The sequence below is a fragment of the Chelmon rostratus genome, chromosome 11 (assembly GCF_017976325.1).
Source record: "Chelmon rostratus isolate fCheRos1 chromosome 11, fCheRos1.pri, whole genome shotgun sequence".
NCBI classification, from domain to species: Eukaryota; Metazoa; Chordata; class Actinopteri; order Chaetodontiformes; family Chaetodontidae; genus Chelmon; species Chelmon rostratus.
The window spans coordinates 5,917,813-5,941,500 of record NC_055668.1 but is presented as its reverse complement, the minus strand read 5'-3'; the positions used below and the strand labels follow the sequence as shown (position 1 = coordinate 5,941,500).

Below are 23,688 nucleotides of genomic sequence, written 5' to 3'. Positions count from 1 at the left end.
TGGGAACTAGGCTTAATCCAAGAGTGTGACAAAAATGATACATGGCAAGCTGCAGCAGGCGCGTCGGGTCGAGGCAAATAATAAGTTCATGGAAGAGCATTCATTTACACTGGTAAAATCTAGCACATAGATACATACATACAGCAAGGCATGCATGCTGTGCAGCTTTTATGAGAGAAATTAAAAATAAATAACCTATAAAGGGACCGCTTCTGCACTAATTTCTGCCATGTGTCATTTCGTGGCTTTAGCTAATAGTGGGTGAGGTTGGCTGAAATGTCTTATTAGTTTTAATAAGAGGGAAAATAATAGGACATTGGTCACAGGCAGGTTTCCCAAAGCAGCTTATTGTCTCTCCTATAATCACACTCACATTCTTTTGACTGATTTCTGCACGTCTGATAGCGAGTGCGAGCCGAGCTGAGGAGAATTTAAAAAAAAACAAAAAAAACCCTGCACGCTAATTTGGCAATGAACTCGCTGTGAGGACCTGGCTCTCTGTGGCACAGTGTTCATAAAAATCGCACTGGATCCAATGACATCAGCTCTCTGTTCACAATCGCTGTTGCTGTTGATGCCGCCGTTATTTACTTCCCTCCAGCGAAAAGAAACACAACAGTGAAGACATCATACAGACAGCACGATCAATACCCACCTGGAAGAGGATGCATAATTTCTCTTTTTCTGTTGCTCTGAATTTTCACAACTTAACTGGCATCCACACATCTCTGGCAAGCGACGGTATCTTTGTATATTATTTAGAAAATCTCTAGTAGATATTCACAGTTGCTTGACTGAATGGCAAAAATACCAGTGAAGTCTAAAATTGCTGGTTTAGTCGTCTAAAACATGGATGCCAAAAGTACTGAAGGTTCACTGTCATCGTGGACTATTTGATGGATTCGGATTTCAGAAAGTGTAAAAAAATCTTGCAGCGTGTTGCCTTTGAGCACTAACACACACATTCATACATACAACCATTCATTTTCTTGTATATATATATATATAGAGAGAGAGATCTGTAATAATATGGAACAGTGGAAATACCTTCAATTACATCTGATGGCATGATGTGAGACACATTTCACAAATTCTTCTTGGTTTAGAGAGATTCTGTTCTGCGTATGGAGGCTCTTCAGGGAGCATTTACGAGATATCTGTACAGTAAAACAGCACACATAAAAACATGAGGACATTAAAATAAAAATATCCCACGCTGATTGTGATGTTTAAAATGTTGTTCAATTCTTTTTTTCTTTTTTTTTTTTATTCTAGAAAGGGAGGCCGGAGTTTATTTTTGGCGGGATGAGGCAGGGGTGCTGCCTGTCTCCCCTGTTTTTCCTTCCCGCACTACACAGTAGTTTCATTCTTCCAGGGTCCAGTGCGTATATTCCCTGTGCTGTCCGAGGTGTACAGGAGTCCTTCGTGGAGGCCCCCCTTTAGAATCCCGTTCTGATTGGGCGGGTTCTGGGGGTAGGATTGTCTGCGCGGGGCGTGCATCTCCAGATGATGCGGCGTCATCGGGTCCTGCTCGGCAACTTTGCCGCAGCCGCACAGGAAGACGCCTGTGTCGCCTGCCTCTGCCGGGCACAGGGAGGGGAAAAGGTCTGCCTTGGCACAGCAGATGTGCCTGTGGCAGGGATTATGGCATGCCAGGGCCTCGTGCGTGGTGGCCGCGGCAGCGTGGCATGTGTGGTGCCCATCGTGGTGGCCTTCGTGGGCCAGATGTGGGCAGATGTGGGCGTGGCGCTCATGTGTGCTGTGGGGGCTGTCAGTGTGTGAGCTGTGCACGCTGCCTCCATCCACGCTGGAGGGGATGTGATAGGCGTACTCCCTCTCACCCCCTGCTCCGCAAGCGCCGGCCCCGGACCGGCGGCTCAAGTGGCGGCCTTTAGTCCTGGTGCTGCTCTTTAGGCAGGGGTGCAGCTGGATCCCCGGCCGGTAACCCTCTGGATCAGCATGTAGCAGCACGTGTGTGGCTGCCGGCTCCTCCTCCATGAGCTGCTGGCTATGCAGGGCGGCGCAGCACGGCGTCACAGGTGCCAGACACGTCACGTGATTTTGAGAGGATGGAAGGGCGGCGTGTTTACAGTGACCTAAACTGCCATGACTGCAGCTTATCAGTGCTTTTCCCTGACATGGTGAGTCGTGGTGGCAGTGGCTGTGACCATGGCCATGCCCGGGGGTATCTCCATTCACGTTGACCTTGGGCCGCGCTTGAGCGGGCCCGTGGGCACCGGAGCAGGCATTGGCGCGTCGTCCGGGACAACAGGAGCACCAGCAATGCCAGACATCATCACGCTTGGCGCAGTGATGGATGAGGATGAAGAGGCCAAGCGTGACGGAGAAGGCACCGTAAAGGCAGCTGAAGATCATGTCCAGGAAGTGGCCCTGCGACACGGCCAGCGCCCCGAAAGTCCAGGTAGCCAGGAACAGGAAAAGGGTGAAGGCTGCCGTTCGTAACTGAGCCTTGAAGGAGTGCTCATTGGCCAGCAGCGCAGGGTTGATAGGAACGCCAGGGCAGCCGGCGGGGCAGTGGCTCCCACTGGGTGGTGCTGCCAGGGCCCCAGGCTCGGCTCCCTGGTGGCAGTGGGTCGGCACGTCGACGGCGGCCAGCCTTTGCTGCTCCTCCGTCAGCTGCTTGAGCTCGTACTTCTTTTCGGGGTGTCGCCGCAGCTGGATGAAGGTACAGAGGAAGTAGACGCACGTCACCAGGACGATGAAGGCCACGGGGCCAAAGAAGGCTCCCAGACTGGGCTCCCATGCCATCCAGCAGCTGCAACACACATGAATACCAGTACATTGGAACACTATGATTTCTGTTCACATTTTAAAAAAAATCTGCATACTGATACTGAACGATACAAACTCTATTATTACTTATTTTAACATGTTTCCAGTGAAACCCTTTTCTATGCGGACGGTATAGTGCACACACAGTTCAAACAGCATTAATATAACCACGTTAGACATAAATGAAGGTTTATTTCTGGGAATAATTAACACCTAATGAGGAAAACACATTGTCCAGGTGTACAAAATGGTGCAAAGCATCAACAGAGGGTGTAATTTAACCTTGAGAGCAGAAACAAATCTTAGACTTACTACGGTGCTTGCTCCCCGCTGCCATAGTTGTCTATGTTGACGGCTGCCGTGACCCCGCAGATGATGAGCGGCACTCCACCACTGACCAAATAAAATCTGTGAGGTGACAGAGGCACAAACAGAGGCAAAGGGAATAAAGAAAGTGTAAGAACCTTGGTGTGCGAGTGCATTTACAATTCCCATCTCACATCTGGACTGCAGCAGCACACTGTCAAAACATGGCTCTGAAATAGATTTAGACACACGGTAGAAGATGCAAACAGACAAAGTGACAGATTAGATTACAGACTTGTGCGGTGAAGCTTTCGTTCGACCCCAAATAACTTTCTCCTTCCCTCAGATACCACCATCCCCAAAATCAGAAGACCAACGTCTAACTTCTGAGCTTGTCAATGTGTTTGTGATCGCTCTCAATGGGTGCAATCACACCTACAGTTTGTTTTCTTTGCTGCAAATCAAAGTGTGAATTTTACCATGAAAACAAATCTGTTTCCCGTCAATGCAAGCATGATTAACTTGTCAGCGCTCATTGCTGCAATTTTCAACATCTGCTGTTCAGAGCAGCTCAGGAGGCGTGAAGAGAAGCCTGGATCTGAGAAGAGGAGGACACTGAATGTAAAGCCAGCGCTGCTTCCCAAGCATCAGATATTCACATGGGCAGAAACGTTCATTACAGGGTTGTAGTTTGGAATATTTCCTCCTTCAATGCAGACTATAGCTATTTTGAATGACAAACCAACAAACAATTCAAGTGGGTAGGCTCTGCTTTCAAAAGCAATGTCCTCCTCTTCACATACAAACCATACTGAAGGCTTCATAAGCTGTGATCATCATTTCTTCCTTCACTTCCCGCAGTGTCGATCCTTCAAAAAACACAGAACTGACTTTATTATGGCGTCACTGTCCTCAGACCCAGCTGTCCTGTCAGCAGCGCAGGATCCACAAGGCTCACTGAAATAAGCTCTGTGAGGAATATACAGCCTTGTTTTTACTTATTGATTGCTGTACACTGTACCTTTGTATTCTTCAGCCCTTTACTTTAAGTCTGTTGTTTGTTCTTTTATGTGGGACTTATTTGCTGATGTCTTGGCCAGGACTTCCTTGTAAAATAGATTTTGAATCTCAGTGGGAAGATAAAATCAAATGAATAAAATATCTTCACAGTGACAGTGTAAAGTTCACACAGAAAGTGTGGGCCTTGGAAGATTATTATAGATTTGGTTAACAAAGTCTTTATTGGTTAATGTGGGGAAAACAGAAAACCTTCTGACTTCTTCCATGACAGGAAAACTCAGAGCTGCAGTGCACAGCTGCAGCCGAAGTTAGCCTGGTAATCACCACATCTCTGGGATTCACTGTGGGTTGTTAGGTTGATAAATCGGGAGCTTGCCTGTTCTGTAGAACAGACTCGTGCAGTTCACTTGTCTGTAGAACAGACTGTAGAACAGACAAGCGAACGACATCTAACATGCTTCAAAACCGCAGACGCAGACTTTCAGCTGCACATTTGTCTGAGCATCGTCGGCGCTCAGCATATTACACGTTCCTTCAGAGCGCTGGCTGTGAGCATCCTCAGATATTAAAAAATGCACGTCTGCAAGATGCAATTAAACACATGAACAGCAAGTGCAGTGAATCAGAATGTGAAGTAATGTCAGCAGCAGATGATGAACAAATGACAATAACAAGGGCAGAAAGTTTTGAAGAGAAACTAGCATGTTGCTGCTTTTTTAACAAAAACACGAGTGCAAAGCTGGAAGTTCACGAGGATTTTATTCTGATGTTAGCTTGGGATGATTCAGCCCTAATCTGCCGCCTGGTGAATATACTTTTAAGTTCTTCAGGTACACACAAGTACGCAGGCAAGTATCACAGTCGACATATCATGAGCCTTAAGAATCCAGTGCAGAAACAAAGCTAATCCCCAGCAGCTCCCTCGCTGCCCCGTCCTCGTCCTCGCTCTCTGCACTGTCATCCACTTTCCTCTTCAACACTGTGCCATTTCCTCCTCCTTCCTGTTCAATCTCAACCTCTGTCACTGCTCTAACCTTTCCACCACTCCATCTTCCTCCATCTTCATCCTCAGTTGCCTCACTTCCATCCCCCGTTCTCTCTCTCCCAATCTGTCCTCCGTCACACAGTGCCCGTCCCAAAAATTCAATTACAATCAAGATGTTTGTCTGGGCTGGTTGGCGAGGGGCGGTTGGGTGGTTGGAGGGGAGGCGAAGGGGTGGGGGTGACGGCATTACCAGCCTGTCACTGTCTCTGAGTGGAACGGTTCCCCCAGGGGACTCTCCTTCAACAGAAAGCCATTTACACACCCGTCAGCCAGATAAGCATAAATGAGAAGAACTAGTGGATTTTAGAGCGCCCTGTGCTTTATAACCCTCATTCGCTTTTATCCCCTCTGGAAAGCCTGCTTGTGTTTCCAGCAGCTCCTCTGCTCAAGAAAACACATGTAGCGTACACGCAAAAAATAAATAAATAAATAAATATATATATGTAAAGCATGTGTGATAAAATTACTGTCTACATGCTTCCCTGTTTTTGTGCAGAAAGGCGCTCCTTCACATTAAAATTCTTGCCAATGCACTCACTCTTGGGTGAACACACTCACACAAAGTCTGCACTCTTTGACACACACACACACACACACTTTTTTTTTGGGTTGCCATTTCCATTGAAGAAGGCCTTCAAACTCTAACAAAATGGCTGTGTATGCAGAGTTGTGCTTTTGAGTGAGTTTAGGAACAGCAATCATCTGATATAAATAGAGCCAGAAGTGCCTTTCAGCCAGCAGCTACACAGTGACTCCCCTCCCACCCTTGTTCCTCTGCGTATGCGCTGTCCTCTGTTTTGTGGCTATGAACTGTCCTCTCTCTGGACCCGGTCCAGCATATGCATAGCACAGCTGGGGACAACTGATGGCCATATAGCTCCAGCAGAGGCCAAAAGCTTTTGGGCAAGGCCGGACTATGCAACAGTAATGCGTGCACTCACTTTAAGCAAAAATCTGTCACGTCTGAACGCGCTTTAATGAACAAAGTGAGCTCATTTTAAAGCAATAGTTAAACATTTTGGGAGATTCTCTTCTTCATATACTTGCTGAGAGTTAAATGAGGAGATCACCATCACTACAGGGACAAGCTAGTGCCAGCAGTGGGTTAGCCTAGCTTAGCATAAATACTGGATACAGGGGAAACAGCTAGTCTGGCTCTGTCCAAAACTAACAAAACTCATCTAATAGCAATTCTAAAGCTCATTAATTATATCATTATATCACATTTAATCTGTAAAACACAGTTTCCTGGCCAGGCAGATTTTGCTACCCTGTGCACACACACTAAAACTGGATATCTAAGCTAAGCTAAGCTGAATGCTGCTGAGAGTGGTGACATTCTTCTCATCTGACTCAGCAAAAAAGCATCAACATCTCAAAATGTCAAGAAGTTTTGGCTTTAAGCTGCTACATGTAACAGTCTAGCATTAACTTCACGTTCTTTCCAGAGGAGATGGGCCATTTTATGATTTTAGAGAAATGTTCTACCTCGCTAGACCATTTAATTTTTTGAATACGCATATCTCATAGTTTATGCATCACCAGCCACTAATACTAGCCATTTCCCTTTCAAAAGATGAGTCTAAAAATAGCTCTTCCAAAAACAACCATAACCAGAGAAAAGCAGATCTACGCCATATTATTTCATTCTGCGTCTCAGATAGTGTTTTCCAAGAAGAGAATTTGCCTCTTTGCAGTTATCAATAATGACAGCGAGGGAGAAACGCTGGTGGTGACACTCAGCAGATGTTTGAGATTCTATACTAGAAGGGAAAAGTGTTGCTTTAGAGAAGCAATCTGCAGCCATCACATCAGATGACTGTCAGTTAATGGCACGAACAGAGGCGTTTAAGGTGTGTGGTCCAACACAGTGCAGCAGATTTCTGACAAAGGTCAGTGTGATGGTCTGCTGGATATGCCATCAGATGCTGTCAGCAGTGGAGGGACAGGCGAGGAGTTAGATGAGGAAGAACAGGGTGGTTGTTCTGAGGGAGGGGGATGCTAGGAGGAGAAATTGATTTGTCTCCAGCTGCTAAGTCTCATTGCATGAGCCTGTCTGACAGGGAGCATTACAGTCAATCACTGTGGATCAACTCGACTGCTGCGCCACACGATCCCTTCGCCTGCCCCCAGACAAATTATCTCATTCGCAGGCGGTGCATGATGGGAGAGCCTCCATATTAAAAACCACCCAATCACGCAGGTGTCTGAGGATTTGTTTTGCAAGGAAAGTGCTGCTTATAGGTTGAGGGGATCCTTATCTGGCGGGGTCCTTATCCTCAGTGACTGTAACTCTGCAGCAACTCTGCAGGAATGCATTATTGAGCAGATTCCAGTTTTAATAATGTCAGACATATGATACAGCTCATTCATAGATTTTCATAGATATTAGTTTCAGGGTGATAAACGTCCATGTGAGTGCCGCCTGTGCTACAATAATCCTCTGAATGCTAGAAAGCAAGTCTCAAAGCAAGAGAGTACGGTACTCCAGCAGGGTTCATATCCAGTGCAACTCCCCACATTTAAATAATTTTTTTCTGCGGGGTCATCCGCTGTATCTTCAAAATATTTCATAAAGTTCAAGGAAATTCAGGCAAGTGAAACAGCGCTTGATATTTTCCAGCCGCTTTAAGAAAATGACACTCAAATGAACAGCAGATTAAATGACAAACAGGCATTTGTTATGGTGAACCTTCTGTTTGCCTCCGTATCTCTGCTCTCAAACCTTCTCTTAAAAGGATTTCTCGTCGAAGCTTCTGGAGTTCAGCCCTGCGGCACAGTCGCGACGTGGAGAGGAGCTCACACAGCACCTTCTCAGCGCAGAGGAAGAGCGCCGACCGTATGTGTCCAAAAGCCGATCCTCTTAAACGTGGCAAATGTCGTGAGCAAGCAGGAAAGGAGTGAAATGGAGAATACGTGGAAGAAGAAAAAAAATCACAAAAAGCAGAAATCCAATCTGATGGGTGCATCTCAGTGAGGAGGAATTAAACGGGTCAAAAGGTTAAACACATTTAGATTTGTGATAAAGCTCCTGGCTCAGCAGCCTCCTGGGTGATTGAAGTAATTGGGTAGTAATAGCACTGAGGTGATGCCATAGTAACAGGTTGTTTTAAGTCAATCGCTTCTTCGTCCTTCCTCCTCCTCCTGACATTCAGTTGCCCTCCAATCTTTTTCACAGGGTAGCAGGAAGCCTCAAACAGAACAACTGAGCCAACACATTCCAGATACCATCGTCAAACGAATGCCTGCTCGGACGAGCATCTGTACAGATGTGAAAACTGCAGAGTCTGAGGTTCCGAATAAATATAAAAACTACAAAAAATATAAATCACTGCCAGGCTGGGGCAGATGTTCCTAACCTTTTTTTTGGCTGATGTATCCCCACATCTCCATCAGAGGAGCTCAAGTATGCTTTCATCAATAATATTATTCATACAATCAGATTGTCAGTGTTTAGGTAAGTTTGGTCAAGTCATTCCTGCAACTACCACTTGCAGTGGAAGAAAGTGAACCATTTTAGCCATGGATGTAGTAAGATGTGTAAGAAATGTCGGTGACACTGTTCACAGGACATGTCCAGCTGCAAATAACACCAATTATTGCTCTTTTTATCATCTGTGAAGGTTTGAAATTTCAAATCGTTTCCCAGAGTCAACATCTTCCCACTGTCAAGTTTATGAGCTGAGCAGGCTACAAGGTTTTTGCACTGGGTGAGCAATTTTCATTCAAGTGAGTAGGCACCATCTTTGACTCCAATATTCTCACTAAATATTTTATCCATTACTTTTAGCTACTATTTCACCTGTTTATCCCACTTTATTTTACCTGTTTATTCATTCTTTTGAGGTAATTATTTCAACCACTTAACTGTTACGTAAGTATTTAGAGTTTTCTGCTCACTTGCTAAATAGTTTTCATGCAATCTCACCTTAGCTTTGGTGTTACAGCTGACTCACCAGCAGGCTGGTGAGAGGTGGGCATTGTGCATCATGACTATTTATTTATTTGAAATGAGAAGCAAAGTAATTTGCAGTCCTGGAATGGAAGTTTATTTTCATTCTAAGCACAAATATGTGAAAAGCTTTTTGTAAATTATACATTTTTTTCTATTTTCTTACAGTTAATACAAGTACAACTACAGGTACACATGATTAGAATTAATTGGGTATTAAAAGCCAGGTAATGGTGGTGGGGATGCTCATGGTAATGAGATTAAAACAGCTGCTAGTCAGTCCTCTATAGCTCCCAAAACCCCTTCGCTGCTTTATTTAAACTGCCTCCCTTAAACTGTTTTTGAACTTCATAAGAATCCCAAAATAGATGACCAGACAAGCTTGGCAGAGAAAGACAGGAAAAGCTCTGAGTGCTACAGATGAGTGGCATTAATACTGTAGTTATTCATGCTAAGTTAACTGACATCAAGAATGTTATAGAGAGACCTTCGACAGATGCTCGTCAGTCTTATACAACCCATCTATCAGAGTTATTGTTGCTAAGCAGCAGTTTGCACCTTGAATGTCACCGCTAACAGTCTGAGCTAAAAAGGCCCCAATTCAGAAATTTGACTGATTAAAAGGAATTCACTCGGCTTCACCAATCTCCGGCATTTAGCAGCCAGAGATTGGAGATTAATTTTCACATTAAGTGAATCATTACCGTTGAAAACCCAAACTTCTTCCCTCATGGCAGATTAAAAATGTAATTTCTTAACATGAGCAAACGTGGGAGAAATCCACAAGGAGAGCCAAACGGTATAAATAGGAAGACCTGACGACTCTGTCACCACAGAGTGAACAAAGCCAGAGGCTTAAAAGGATGCAAACTAGCTGTGGATGTCTGTGCAGATAAACGATGCAATAGCTCATCTGTGTAAAGCTATCGTTGTTCTCTAAAGGAAACATGAGCCGGCAAACTGCTGAAAAAATACATGAGATAGCATAAATCAACACAATGCGCTAAAAGTTAAAAGTTACCTGGAAAACACACAAAAGAAAAAACAAGACATTTCATACTTCTAAAACTTACAATGTAACTTAAAATCAGTGGTGGATAGCAGTTAAGTACATTTATTTAAGTATTGTACTTAAGTATAATTTGAAGTAGGGGGGCTGATGGGAGATGCCATCCCTCTTAGCAGAATAACCAATGCATCCCCCTTGTTAACCTGTCATCCCCCCTCACCTTCCCCCAGGAGCAGAGGGGTTTTTTGGTTTCATTTATTAGTCTCGTCTGCCTGACTCATTGATCCTTTATCTGACAGAGGTTTGTGCGAGTTAGAATCTATGGCCCCGACCACAGCTCTGAAATATCAGTGGCCTAACTGTGCTGTGTATTGATAAATCCATGGCGCTGCCCGTGGTGCTGAAAGTAGCAGATGGATTCGTAATTGTGCTTTTTTCTCTCCGTCTCGTCCTTTTGTCAGGTTTGTAGTATTCTATGAACTACAAACTCTAAATACTCGAATCTATTCTATAATGTAGCCGATATACTCTTTAGACTAGTGTAACCTTCATGATCAAAGTGACAACTAGTAATGTGTATTTGCAGAACAGTACGGGGAACATAGACACACTGCTGCTTCCAGTATTCCTATAATGTTCCTACAACACTTCTATGATCATTCAGTAGCATCTGTGCTGCTGAAATACACCGAGATGAAGCACGGGGGTGTACACGGGTGTGTGTTGGTTGGTGGTGTGGGGGCAGGGGGTGGTCCCATTGGGCCATCCCCGCTGCTGAAAATTAATAAATCACTGACTGCTTGGAGTTGACTATCGACCGAATGCTTGTTCATACTTTCGCCCCACTTCATTTCAGATGGAGCAACTGGTTTCTTTTCAGATTATGTTTTTACCTGAAAAAGATCATTTTTAAATACAACACATGATCATAGACGTGAGACGCTGCTTCTGCAGTGAAGCATCAGCCATCTAAAAAAGTAATTTATGTAATGCATTAGTCGCAGGCCTCATTTTTCTGCAGAGATTTGAATGTAGAAGCTTTGGATATTTTTTTCCACCCTAAAATAATAAATAGAAGCTGGGACAGAAATAGCCTGTGACTGTATAAGACTTCTACTTACATCTCACAGACTCAGTCAGGTCGAGTACTGACAAAAAAATGAAATAAAAGGAAGCGAATAATTGTGCAGTGGAGCGGTCCTTGGCCTCTGATGATACACACACAGCAAGCAGCAATAAGAGTGCAATAAAAATCAAAAATACTGGTCACACACACACATACATACACAGGCGCTTTTGTACCATTCCATCGACAGGCGGTCGGGGTTGAGGAGGGCTGCGAAGGCATTCGTGCTTACCTCAACAGGGGCTGTTTAGGGGGCGGAGGCGGGTCACCATCGTGGCTCTGCGGAGGCTTCTTGGTCACCTGCTTATAAATGTTCCTGGCCGTCACCCCGAGCCACAGCATGGTCGACAGGGACGAGTAATGCAGCACGACCCCGACCTGACACAGGGCGACAGAAGGTACATCAAGTTATGTCTTTGACTTTTCTGAACTTTTGCTTACACATACTGTACAGCATGTCTCTCTAAAAAAAAGAAAAACGTTAGACTTCATTATATTCCTGTAACTCAAAGAAAAGATGTTCAGGAAGAGCTGCCACTCCTCTCTCAGAAACATCATCAATGTCACTCCAAGGGTGTCTCCATAGACGATTTCCTTCTAGACCCGACTGCTTTGTCTTATCCTCCACTAAAAGACAATAATACACGAATGGAAAGACGGGTTCAAAAAGTGCTATTGAATCATCAAGGTTGTTTGGGATAAGAGCATTATGGTGAGGTTATACTGGTGGATACTGAGCAGCTCCTTATCAGTTGAGTTAGAGGACACAAGGTGTGCGCTGTGAATAATAAATCTGAATATAAATGACAGTCACGTTGACAACTATCGGCGCGTGATTGTTTTCCAAAACACACTGTACACATATCTCCGCTCTTCCTCGGTTTAATATTCATGAATTGCGTTTGAATGAGGGAACTGATCTAACTTTGTTTAAAGGCTTTGCCAGCTCATAGAAAGAGCAGAGAGGCGAGGGAGAGGCGAGGGAGTGGCGAGGGAGAGACAAAGGAGGACGGAGGGGGAAAATTAAAATGTGCTGAGCCTCTTCTCCACCATGTCGGCCCGCTCATGACGCACTGACAACCTGAGATGCCCAATCAAACCGCGTCTCTCCAGCCCAATTGGCCGAGGGACCGGAGCTAGTGTACCGGAGTCCAGATGCTAATTGGAAGTGTCCTTGAGCTGGTTAGAGAGCAGAGAGCGGGTGGTAAGTCAATCACTGCTGCGGAGTCCACACACTTCAGAGCTTCATTAGTGCCGAGACCAGACAGAAAGGAAATGTGTTGTAATATGGCAATAAGCGGGGAGGAGGGGCTCTCAAATGAACAGGAATGGGACTGTAGAGTGGCTGATTAATGTCTTCACACATTGTTTTCCAGTTTCATCTTCCTGATCAAACACACATCTAATGTGGGAAGCATAAAGCAACACAGCCACGTTGTCCATCTGGCAGTTTTTCTAGATGTCTCATGCAGATCACACAAAGCAGACTGCACATTAGCCACCAAGCATACGTTACTAATATACAATTATCACATTTAGTTTTAGTAGTTTTCAGGCTGTAAATGAACTTTTGAAGTGTAGATGAGCATCATAAGACAGTGTGAACTTGAAGTGAGCACTCTGATGTGAGATAGAAGCCCTGAAAGATCCACAGCAGAGTGTTAGTAACATTTTATATGTTAGATATGTCCAGTGAAAGTGTATTGATATGTTGGAATGACATACTGTACAAAATGTAGTAAGTTGCTCATAGTAAAACTAGACAACTTGTCAGTCACAACACATGGACTCTAGGTATATGCATACATTTCAGTGGCCTATCCCATGTATCAGATCTCTTCAGTCAATCAGATTGACTTTAGGTCAGGTTTTGGACATCCTGGCTGACAAAGAGCACTCAGAGGCAACTTCAACAATGCAATTATCTCCCAGGTTGAAAGAAAGCCATTCTAAGCTCCTGTCAGAGTGGTGGGTCAGATCTCCACTATGTGGGAGAAAGTGGCTCTTTACCAGTAAGCCCTCTCAATTCGCCAGCTGACAGTTTTGGTGTGAAAATCTCAGTGTGGTTAACAATGATACTCCCCTCACCTTACCTGTTAGAACAACCCTGCATGAGGCAACGAGACGGTCAATACAAGTCAAATACCAGATCCCATGATGAGCACAGCCACGTATGTCAGGCTGGTGAGCAAGTAAGCAAAGATGCCAAAGCCAAAAACCACCATCGTCCACCAACAACAGACCTCCATTTGTTTATGTGCTGAAAACAACCCATGTTTACATTTCCTCGACACCTCCTGCAGGTGTCTGAATGACTGTTCTCTCTTTGAAGCCGAATCTCTCGTGGTGGAGGTCAGCCAAGCGTTTTACTTTGACAGCGGAGACCACTGTTCGCATCCCGTCGCCTCCTAATAACAGTCAATGTCACTTCCACCTAACCTAAAAACTAAAGTCATTTCAGCTAACCTTCAAACTTCAAACCCTGACTGCCGTGTTAGCGGATTAGGAAACAGTCCCGGGAATCATTTTTTTGTTTTGAAAGTGGTCCTGCTGATCGGGGCTTTGGATCAGAAAATGCTTGTATGGGTTGTTTTGAAGGGAAATGATAAACGGCCTGTCTTCTGTCTGCTCACAGCCCTTTTCACTGAGCTTCCATTGAATTTGTCAAACATATTTTTTCATGAGACTGCAAAAGGAGTATGTATGAGTAGGTACATACCTGAGGAAAATGTTGGATTAAATGAATTAAGCATAGATAAGATCTATAATTACTCAACACACGGAGCGGTTGATTAGGACTGTCTGCTAAACACAGTCGCATTTTGCTATTTTACTATTCACAGTTGCTGTGTGCTTTCACCTGATGTGCCTTTGTTGGTAGACAATCTGGGTAAATACATAATTTCAGTGAGTGATCGGATCAGTGAGCAGCACAATGACGGCACAGTTAACAAAACAGGAGCTGGAAACGGCCCCAGAAAACCTGATCAATGTGTCCCCGTTAAAAAGCCACAGCTCCTGGCACCTCAGACTGCCTCATTCCCTCTTTAAGACGGGCGTCAGTGTTGCATGAGTAAATGACACTGCACACCCATAATCCTAAAGAAGCTGTTTGATTCAGACTCGTCACAGTCAAACTGTAATTCTGAACAGTTTGCGCACACGTGAGGTCATTAAAACACAATGCAGAAGGACAAGCTGAAGCTAGCACTCGGTGACGCTCTACAGTGTCTTTGTGCAGCGTTAAGTCCTACACACGTACTACATGACAAGATAAAGATGTCGTGTTTAATACAAGTAGCAAGTAAATCCAAAGCCCTGAAAAGGAAACCACCATTAGTTGAGTGCACGCACAGACATATTGCGCTGTGTTTTCTAATAATGAATACAGGAGACAAATTAAAACATATTCATAACATTGTTAAATATATATTAAAAAACAAAAAGTAGCTCTTTTAACAACTCAAACCAGGAACTATCTTAATAAATCACTTGCTTGGCTGCAAGGAGAAAATAAGCTGGATATGAAGAGGAGCTGCTCAGGCATCCACTAATTGTTTTTAGAATTAAAGGCTAATTTCTCATATCTGAGTTTAGAGTTTTATTCATTTAATCTGGTGACAGCAGCTGCAGCTGAAGGTGTGTGTTGGGTTATGGAGACATTCGGTGCACCCTGTTCATGATAATTATCTGTGACAGTTTGATAGACCTCCACAAGGCACAACTACTTTCAGTACAGCATTTTTCAATATTTATGGGTCACTAAGTCAAGTCTCTTCAGGCATTCAAGTGTCAAATGAGTCGAGTCGCACAGCAGATGAGCCACTAGTCCTGATTTCTGCGACTCGAGTCCGACTCGAGTCCAAGTCTAAAGTCTACAGCTCAGAATTCAACAGCACCATCATCTACGTGCGCCATGAGGGGAGGATTTACTGCAGGACTGTAAGACTAATAACAGTAATAGATGGACAACTAAGCGTATGTTTAACATTCAATATTTGTATATTTGCTAATTTATGACCAAATATAGCAAGACCAAGACAAAGGTGCTAAAAAAGTTAACATTGTCATTGATTCAGTAGGAAGAGAAAATGTGAATTCAATCAATGTTTACATATCAGATGCACGACAGAGTACAATATGAAATATGAAGGCGTGTTCTGTGTCGGCCGTGTGAAACAGTTACCAGACATCTCAAAGCAGCAGCGAATATCATTAAAAGTCTAGCAACACTAAGACAGTTTAAAGAGAGTGTGTCGGTACCTGGCAACACTGAACAGTGAGATGGTGAACACCAGGAAAAAACAAAACACTACCAACGGCGTGAAATAATCCCCAAACAGTTCTACAACAGGAGCAGACAGTTAAATGGTACAAAACAGAAGAGTGCAGATAGCAAGCTGAGGCAACATGTGGGAGACTGTAAATCAAATTGCCAGGAGGACGAAACCGTAATGCTCAGTTATTCAAAAGGAGCCAAATCCTAACCTGTTCGTTATTTAACTGACTTGTGTACCCGACCTTCTTTTCCTGCTTTATACTCAGTTTCTGTATTTAGACTGGCCCCTCTTTGCTTCAGCATGGTGTAGATTTTTCTGTAAAGAAAACACTGTCAGATGAATTGTTTGCATATGCTAACAGTGCTAAATTCAAAAGTCCAGCTGTCTTCAATGGGCATGTTCATTATATTGGCTCCCTACTGTTCTTGATGCATAAGTAACCAGTCTACCGGAAGCCTTTCACATGTGGGGAAATGAGCTCAGGAACGCTCAAATTGGACCCATTGCGAGCACAAAGCAAATCACTGCAGATACTGTAATGTCTAGAGCTTTTTTTTTTTTTTTTTTGCCGTCACAACTAATTTCACAGTGGCACGCTAATGAGAAAGTCCTCTGTAAAGCATCTTTAAGCTGACAGTTGGATGTAACCTCAGATCTAGGTCAACGTCCTCAGACAACTTCTTTGCTAAATTAATAGGCTATTTAACGGCGGTCACACTCGCTGAACAATCAGCTGAGATCCACATTTTGATGGTCTGAGGTGAGGTGAGGTGAGGTGAGGTGAAGGGAAACAAGGATATACTGTATGTTGTTGTGCCGCTTCATACGGGCAAACACAAGCGGTGGTGCGACAGCTGGGGTGTTGCTCAAATCAATGACAAAACGAGCCTCGCTGGAAGAAAAGATAGAAATAGAGATCAGAGATGACTTTGACTTAAAGACGTCGGATGCTGCATAGCGACAGTGCCACAGTGGGCGGGGAGGCGGTGCAAGACCGAAGAGTGGCATGCAGATAGAGAGAGGGAATATGAGTGCGGGTTGCAGGTGGAGACGGTAAGCGAGGAGGGTGAGGGGCGGAGGTGCTGGGTGGGGAGTGCATGCTTGAAGTGCTGCGAGAGCTGCCAGAGCTGGTTTCAGAGCTCCTTGAAGTTCCTTCTGTCGGAGGGAGAGCATGTACTTATGTGTCCCCCTGGGAGGAGGGAGGGTGTGTGTGTGTGTGTGTGTGTGTGTACAGGGGAGGTGGGATGATTGGGGGGAGTGCAGAGAGCTCAGCAGGCACTGCGTGTATGACTGTGTGCATCTGAATGTGTGCAGGCCGATCTTGTGTGCGCCGTGCGATCACACATCTCCTCGAGCATTCCTGTAATTATCCCAAATTGTTTCTGGTGTTGCCTGCCTGGATCCCAGCGGAACAGCAGACAAGCTGGGCTCCTGCCCAATTCTGCTGAGAGTTGCCCTGTTAGCAGCGATTGGGTGAAGGAGGAGCGGCGAGAAACACCCATCGGCCCCGGGACAAAATTAGATAGATGAAAGAATGCTGAATAAGTCAAAGGGCAAGAGCAGGGCCAACTGCGTTACACGGCTTTGTCAACAACACCTGGACCGACACCACCTGAATGACTCAGTCCTTTTTAAGTACCACTCCTCTATTAAGGCATAGGCACAAGTTATGAATAGTGTAAGCTTTAGCTAATGGATTTATTTATTGTTAATGAATCATGTATTAATGCTTTCTAGATCACAGTAATAAGCAATTAAAAAGAATAGCTTTCAGTTGTTGTGAGGAGTCCTTTCGGATGGATCTTTAATTCATCACAACTTCAATGAACAGTTCAATCATTTCTATTCTGAAAAACACAGAATATCCAAACCAAAATGCATCAATTAACAACTGATTAAAGTGATGGATTACTGTGGTGGACGAATCATTCAACAATGAATTATTGACATGTATAACTGCGAGTCTCTGATGGCGCATTATTATACAGTGAAAAACATATTACCATTTATGAATGATTTACTTTATGATTAGCCATCAACTTCAGTCATAAATGCTGGCCGGTTAATAAAACAGGATTCTCATTTTTAAATAAGCAGTCAAGAGCTGTTGGAGAGCTAGAGCACAGAGACGACACACCAGCCACATCATGGCAAACCAAAAAGTTGCTCTTCATGATGTGTGATTACTGGTCAATAAAGGATTAAAGCAACTATAATGACTATTTCTATAGTAACAGAGTAGTATGCTGATAATTGACATCAATAGACTGTGAAAGCAACGGTGGGGAGCATTAACCGCATCCTGGAGATCAGCAGAGTGACGAGTATAACTGTTACTATACATGGTGAAGTTATTAATGTGACGTTAAACGGCAGGAGCAGGTGAGTGAGAGAAGCTGCATCTCATGACAACACCAGCCATTTTGTGTCAGCCGCAGTTGTGGAGGAAGACTTGACGGCTGTGACACCGGCGGTGACTTTTTAAAGACTTCCCTGTCAGTGAGCCGGCTGCTCGGCGGCTCGGGCAAAGCTGGCTGGCGTGAAATATGAGGCTCTGCATTTCAGCGTGTAGAGGTGGAGCCTTTACACCGCGGAATGAGGGGCTACAGAAAGTGCCTGTGACAGCAGGAGAGGAAGCCGAGCCCCGAACTCGCCGCGGCTCACGATGAAGGGAGCAAACAAGGCCCATTGATAGAAAACAGGGAGTGAGTGAAGGCAGCCGAAGCGGTGAGTGAGAAGTCGAAAAGCGGTGTACATCAATCTCTTTGCGGCTACATACAGCAAATGCCTCCCTGCTGAGGCAAGCTGACAGTGGAGGATGCTCTCCTCCAGCTGATATTTCATGCTCACAACCTGAACAGGTCCACCTATCAATCAACTGGAAAGGAAATCCACCAGGACCATATGCCTTTCCAACCACGTGAAAAAGAAAAAAGAAACACATTACTTTTTTTATTCTCACTTTCTCTCTTTTTCACACCGACTGTTATCCCGACACAGATTTCGACTACCTGAGACACAGGTGCCTCCCCTTATCAGTGACTTCACAGTAGTTTATTTCCAGCATCAATCCACTACAATTACCACCATGGCCAATATAACAAGAATAGTTTTGTTTTTCCCAGCTCTTTTACAATGTTATATATTCAGCATTTAAAATATCCATTATAATTCCAGATACTTCAAGGTCTGCCTCCATTTTTGTGGTATAACAGCCTAAAAATAGGGACGTCCCAGCAGGCGAGAAAGCATTTATCTGACCTGTTTCCAAACCTATCATGACATCCCAACTCTCCACGTCCCTCCTCAAGTCTGGCTCACTCATTCATAACTGTGGCTTGCAGAGATGGAGGTATCACCCATGTGACCACGCATTGATTGCAAAGGGTCAGAAAGTCGAACTGCAGGGACGCACGGCTGCATCACAAGATGGGGCTGGCTTCCCTATATCCATCATCTAAGGCAGTACGAGACGGTATTGTGATCCAGGGAAACTTCAGACAACCATTTTTTCCCCCTTTGTCTATTCATATTTTGCAAACTTAAGGTTGGATATTTCTCTTTATGTACAAAACAGCTGCAAACATGCAGCACCCATTTAGATGCCTTTATGGATGCAGAGAGATGAAGCTTGATGGAAGTAAAAGTAAAGCTGATCTTCTACCAAATCAGACTGCAGAATGTGCATGCAGACAAATAGTGAGCATGCACAATGACAATGATAACATGCTGATTTTTATAATGTTCAATATCTTAATTTGCTAGCAGCCAATATTTACTTATTAGCCATTAAACACTTAATACAGATGAGGTTAACTTGAATGTCTTCACTTCTGCAAATTGAATCGTCTCATCCATCTAATAGTTGTTGAGCTATTTCACTCAAAACCACACATGTTATCCTCACGGTTGCTCTCGAGGTAATGTTAGCGAATCAGCAAAGTCACTCCGATACATCCTCTGACAGCCATGAATATCTGGACCAAATCCTTCCAGCAGATGTGAGATATTTCATACGATGAGTGAAAGCTCACTAGGATTCATCCTCTGGACCTCATGGCAGTCCATCCATGTTTTCAGACCAAGCAGCAGATTGACATCCACAGAGCCATGCCGCTAGATGGCTAAAAAAGGGGCTAATCCACAATTGGATTTGGTGAGAACAACTCAAACGCTGAGCACTGAAACTATCCTCTGCGAGCTTTGGGCAGGGCGTGGGAACACCATCGACCCTCAGCTGACACCTACAGGCAAAACCTGAGCATGAGCGTGACCACTGAAAACCTTTTATTTCTGTTTAATCTCCAAGTGTGCATGAGCGTTCCAAAGAAAAATGTCATATACAGTTTCGATGACTAGAAAATGTTTTATATACTGTTAGAAAAATGACATGAATTTAGGCCGTAACACCCACCGCTGACCCGAGGCAACAAAAGCGGCCACAGGCAAACAACAGAGAGACAGAGCGTGAGTTCCTTCATGATGGCAAAGCCTGAATCATCAGGGCTCATTGTGTGGACACATCACTAAAAGAGTGACCAGGCCATACATGCCGCTGAGGCATGAAAGACAAGCCGGGTTCCTATACATCCACGTCCCGCAATCAGGGCCCTGGCTGCCGACACCTCAATACACATTCACAGTCAATTTTCTGAAAAGCTTTGAGAGCGGGATGCATGAAAAGGGAATGCACTTACTGCTTGACAGATGATGGGGTATTTGATTCGATTGATGCCGCCGGCAAACACAGCAAAGGTCAGAGCCGTGTGGAAACAGAAGTTGAGAAGCATGTGCCATCCCTTCCGACTGATGCGGATTGCGCTGCCAAAAAAGACCAAGAATCAAACAAATTAGCACGTACGTACCATACCCCTCAGTGTTTTGTGATTTATCATAAAGTAAAATCTCACTGAGATTCAGTTTTCAAGGTACATTGCCCATCAGTCACTTCAAGTGTGATTTAAGCCAGTCTTTTACAAGGTCTGCATAAATTGCCCTTTTCTTTTACCTTGCTACTGCCATATAGATTAACAACCACAGGAGAGCCTGGGGAATGCTGCTCATAGAGTTTGAGTAGTGCAAACAAGCTATTACATACTCCAGTGCCAATACATGTGCTGAATAATAGAATATTTTAAAGTACACTGGAAATATCTTAACCTTGGCTCAACTTTAAGAAGTAATGATTCCCCCTTAAATAGTTTCGAGCCTGAGTCAACATCGTTCTATTCATCAAACAAAAACTCTCTTTAAGTTGAGGCAAAACATTTAGCGGGGGGAAAGGGTTGTTAACACATCAAACAGATCCATGCCGTATTTTCACCTGACGTACTTCACAAACGCTATTTTTAACTCGTTAAGAGCAATTTTGGGGTTTTGAGTCTCACAGAAAACACTTTTCAACAGGAGCAGAATTTTCGACATCAACTCATCAAATTTGATTAGGTACCTTTGCCTGCATTTGTCATCAGTCACGCAAGCATCAGTCACGGTCTAACCGCATTCACTCTTAATAACTAACTGTATTAAAAAATGGCATCATGGAACAGTGGAATCATTGTAGAAAACACAGTAAAACACAATAACACCAGTGACAATACAGGAACACACATACAAATCTGCACATGAACTCCTGCTCACGAGTCTGTGGTCCTGGTGCATGCTGAAAGGAATGTCTATATTGAGACACTACAATAACAACATCAAGTCTTCTGTCTCAAACTGGACTAGACCAACAACACGGATGTCCTGTACAAGAAGGGCCTACGTCGTCTCCATCTGCTGAGAAGACTGAGGTCCTGTGGAGTGTGCAGGAGACTGTTAAAGACATTTTATGACTCTGTGGTCGCATCTGCAATCCTCCACCCAGTGGTCTGCTGGGGCTGTGGAAGCTCTGAGAGGGACAGAAAGAGATTAACAAGGTCTTCAGGAGAGCCGGCTCTGTCCTGGACTGCCCTCTGGACACCGTCGAGGATGTGGGCTAGAGGAGGCTGGAGGATGACAACCCCTTCACCCCCTGCATGAGAGGGTGGGGGCCTGAAGCAGCTCCTCCAGCAGCAGACTGCTGCATCCAGCGAGGAAGATGGAACGCTACCGCAGGTCCTTCATTCCAGCAGCTGTCAGAGTGTTCAGCTCCACCATCATTTAACGTTGAACTGTCAACATTATTTAACAGTGCACTGGTTCAGAGACCAACTGTTGTGACATTACTGGGTTATTTATGTTTAACATTTTGCTAATATCCACTACATCTGTGCAAATATCCTTTGCACATTACATATTTTTGTACTGTGCTTATATTATTATTTCTACTGTGTTATATATTTTCTACTGTGCAATAGTAAAAAACACTGTATTTTTAATTTCTTTATCTCCTATTGACTTTTTTCCTTTTCTATGTCTCCTTCTTTATTCTTTATTCTTGCTTTTGTCTGTAACAACATATTTTCCTTGGTGTGGGATTAATAAAGTTATATCTTATCTTTTATTTAGTTTCTGTATGGACAGGACTACTCTTCAAGGAACAAATGGATGAAAAAGCTAAAACAATACAAACATTCAAAGAAGATCTATGCCAGATGCTACATTCAGTGACAGAGACGTACTGTTAAGTCGTTTTCAGTTCATTCTGATTGGCCCTTCAGAGGAATAGCATTCATGGATGTTGCTTAAAATCTTCAATGAAAACAGAGCGTTAATAAAAAATGCAGAGTATCAGTTTTACGATGCATGCACCTTCTCAAAAGGTCAAATCCTACAGTCACACAGTGGAAGACACAGTCGCATAAAACAGGTTACAAATAATTCAAATCCTCAGTTGACAAAATGGTAACACGCTGTATAATTTTAGAGTGATGGACCTCAGGCAAAGGGTTATTCACAGAGTCTTAGTAAGAGCTCAGTGTGTTACTCAGCGTACAGCTGTCCTACACAGCTCTCTCACCCACTTTCACACATACAGTGCATGCAGTGGTAGATGCACACAAACAGGAACCTGCTGCCTTGATGATGAAATAAAAAGAGATTGCTTCCAGTCGACTGGGCCAATTGTAGCCTTCACAATGTAAAACTAGGCACTCATATCCACTTTGGGATATATGGCATCAGCCGGGGGGGTAACACAGCCCTGGGCAGGGCACTTAACCCACATTACCATTTCCATCAGCCTGTTGGAAAATAGGCTAAATAGGTCAGACAATACTAACATATTTATCGTTCTGTGTGAATTAACACACCATCGATTCTTGTAATTACTTCCCGTGTCGGCTCCCTGCTTTTCATCCATACAGTCACTGTCACCATTTGAAATTATATAACCCTATGCTGGAAATCTCCACTCCCCAAAATGGAGGAGTGGAGCCCTGGCTGCACGTGAGCCAACTGTAGATGAAGCGGCGGCTCAGCAGTGAGCTATGAGGCGTGTCTGGGGCTGGGCTTCGCTGCTCTGGGTAAGGGGAGGGAGAGTTAAAGCTGCTGTTGTCAATGCCTCCGCCGTGGTCCTAGAACTGAACTCCATCCAGCAAAGAGGCCATAAATCAGGCCAGCTCCTGGCCTCCCTGGAAGGGGGTTTTCATAGGCTCTGCTTTGGGCTTTCATTGGGTCAAGTACATTAACCTGGCAACCCTCCATATCCCCATCTCCCACAGCGAGGGGGGGCGGGGGGGTAAAACTGTCCTCTCTCTGCATCTACTCTCTCACTCAGTACCCAGGGCTGAGCCAAATGTAAGGGACAATAAAGCTATGGACAGTATAATACGACACATTATACAATGGATAGAATGAGCCAAGCAATTTCACTGGTGGGAGACACGTTCCAAACATGCTGATAAGTCCAATAAACCAGAGGTAGTAGTGGTGTTAAATGTAGAAATGGCAATTATGATGGAGAAAAGGGAGCACAATAACAATATAAAAAAAATATTCCCAGTACTGATATATGTATAACAAGGTGGCAACTCACATAAAAACAACATATAATAATTTATATTTAGTGCAATTAACTGTGTTCCACTCTATTATATGAGATTAAACTTACGGATATAAGTTCAGCTCATTTTTGGTCTCAACCACCTCCAGGGGGAAATGGCTCTTTAGCTGCTAATGGCTCCACTATGCTAGCAAGCTGCTAACGTTGCGTGCCTGACGTTAAGTGCTGGC

The 23,688-nt window shown here is 44.1% G+C and overlaps 1 protein-coding gene across 1 annotated transcript in view; it reads right to left on the bottom strand.

Moving 5' to 3' along the window:
* Positions 1-671: 671 nt before the first annotated feature.
* Positions 672-23,688, bottom strand: part of LOC121613993 (adhesion G protein-coupled receptor A3) — a 143,559-nt gene continuing 120,542 nt past the window's right edge. Inside the window, exons 16-19 of the mRNA XM_041947751.1 lie at positions 20,229-20,352; positions 11,484-11,629; positions 3,106-3,201; positions 672-2,776 (exon numbers count right to left, since the gene is read on the bottom strand). Coding sequence (XP_041803685.1) covers positions 1,351-2,776; positions 3,106-3,201; positions 11,484-11,629; positions 20,229-20,352 — 1,792 coding nt within the window. The 3' untranslated portion in view covers positions 672-1,350. The remainder of the gene's footprint in view (positions 2,777-3,105; positions 3,202-11,483; positions 11,630-20,228; positions 20,353-23,688) is intronic.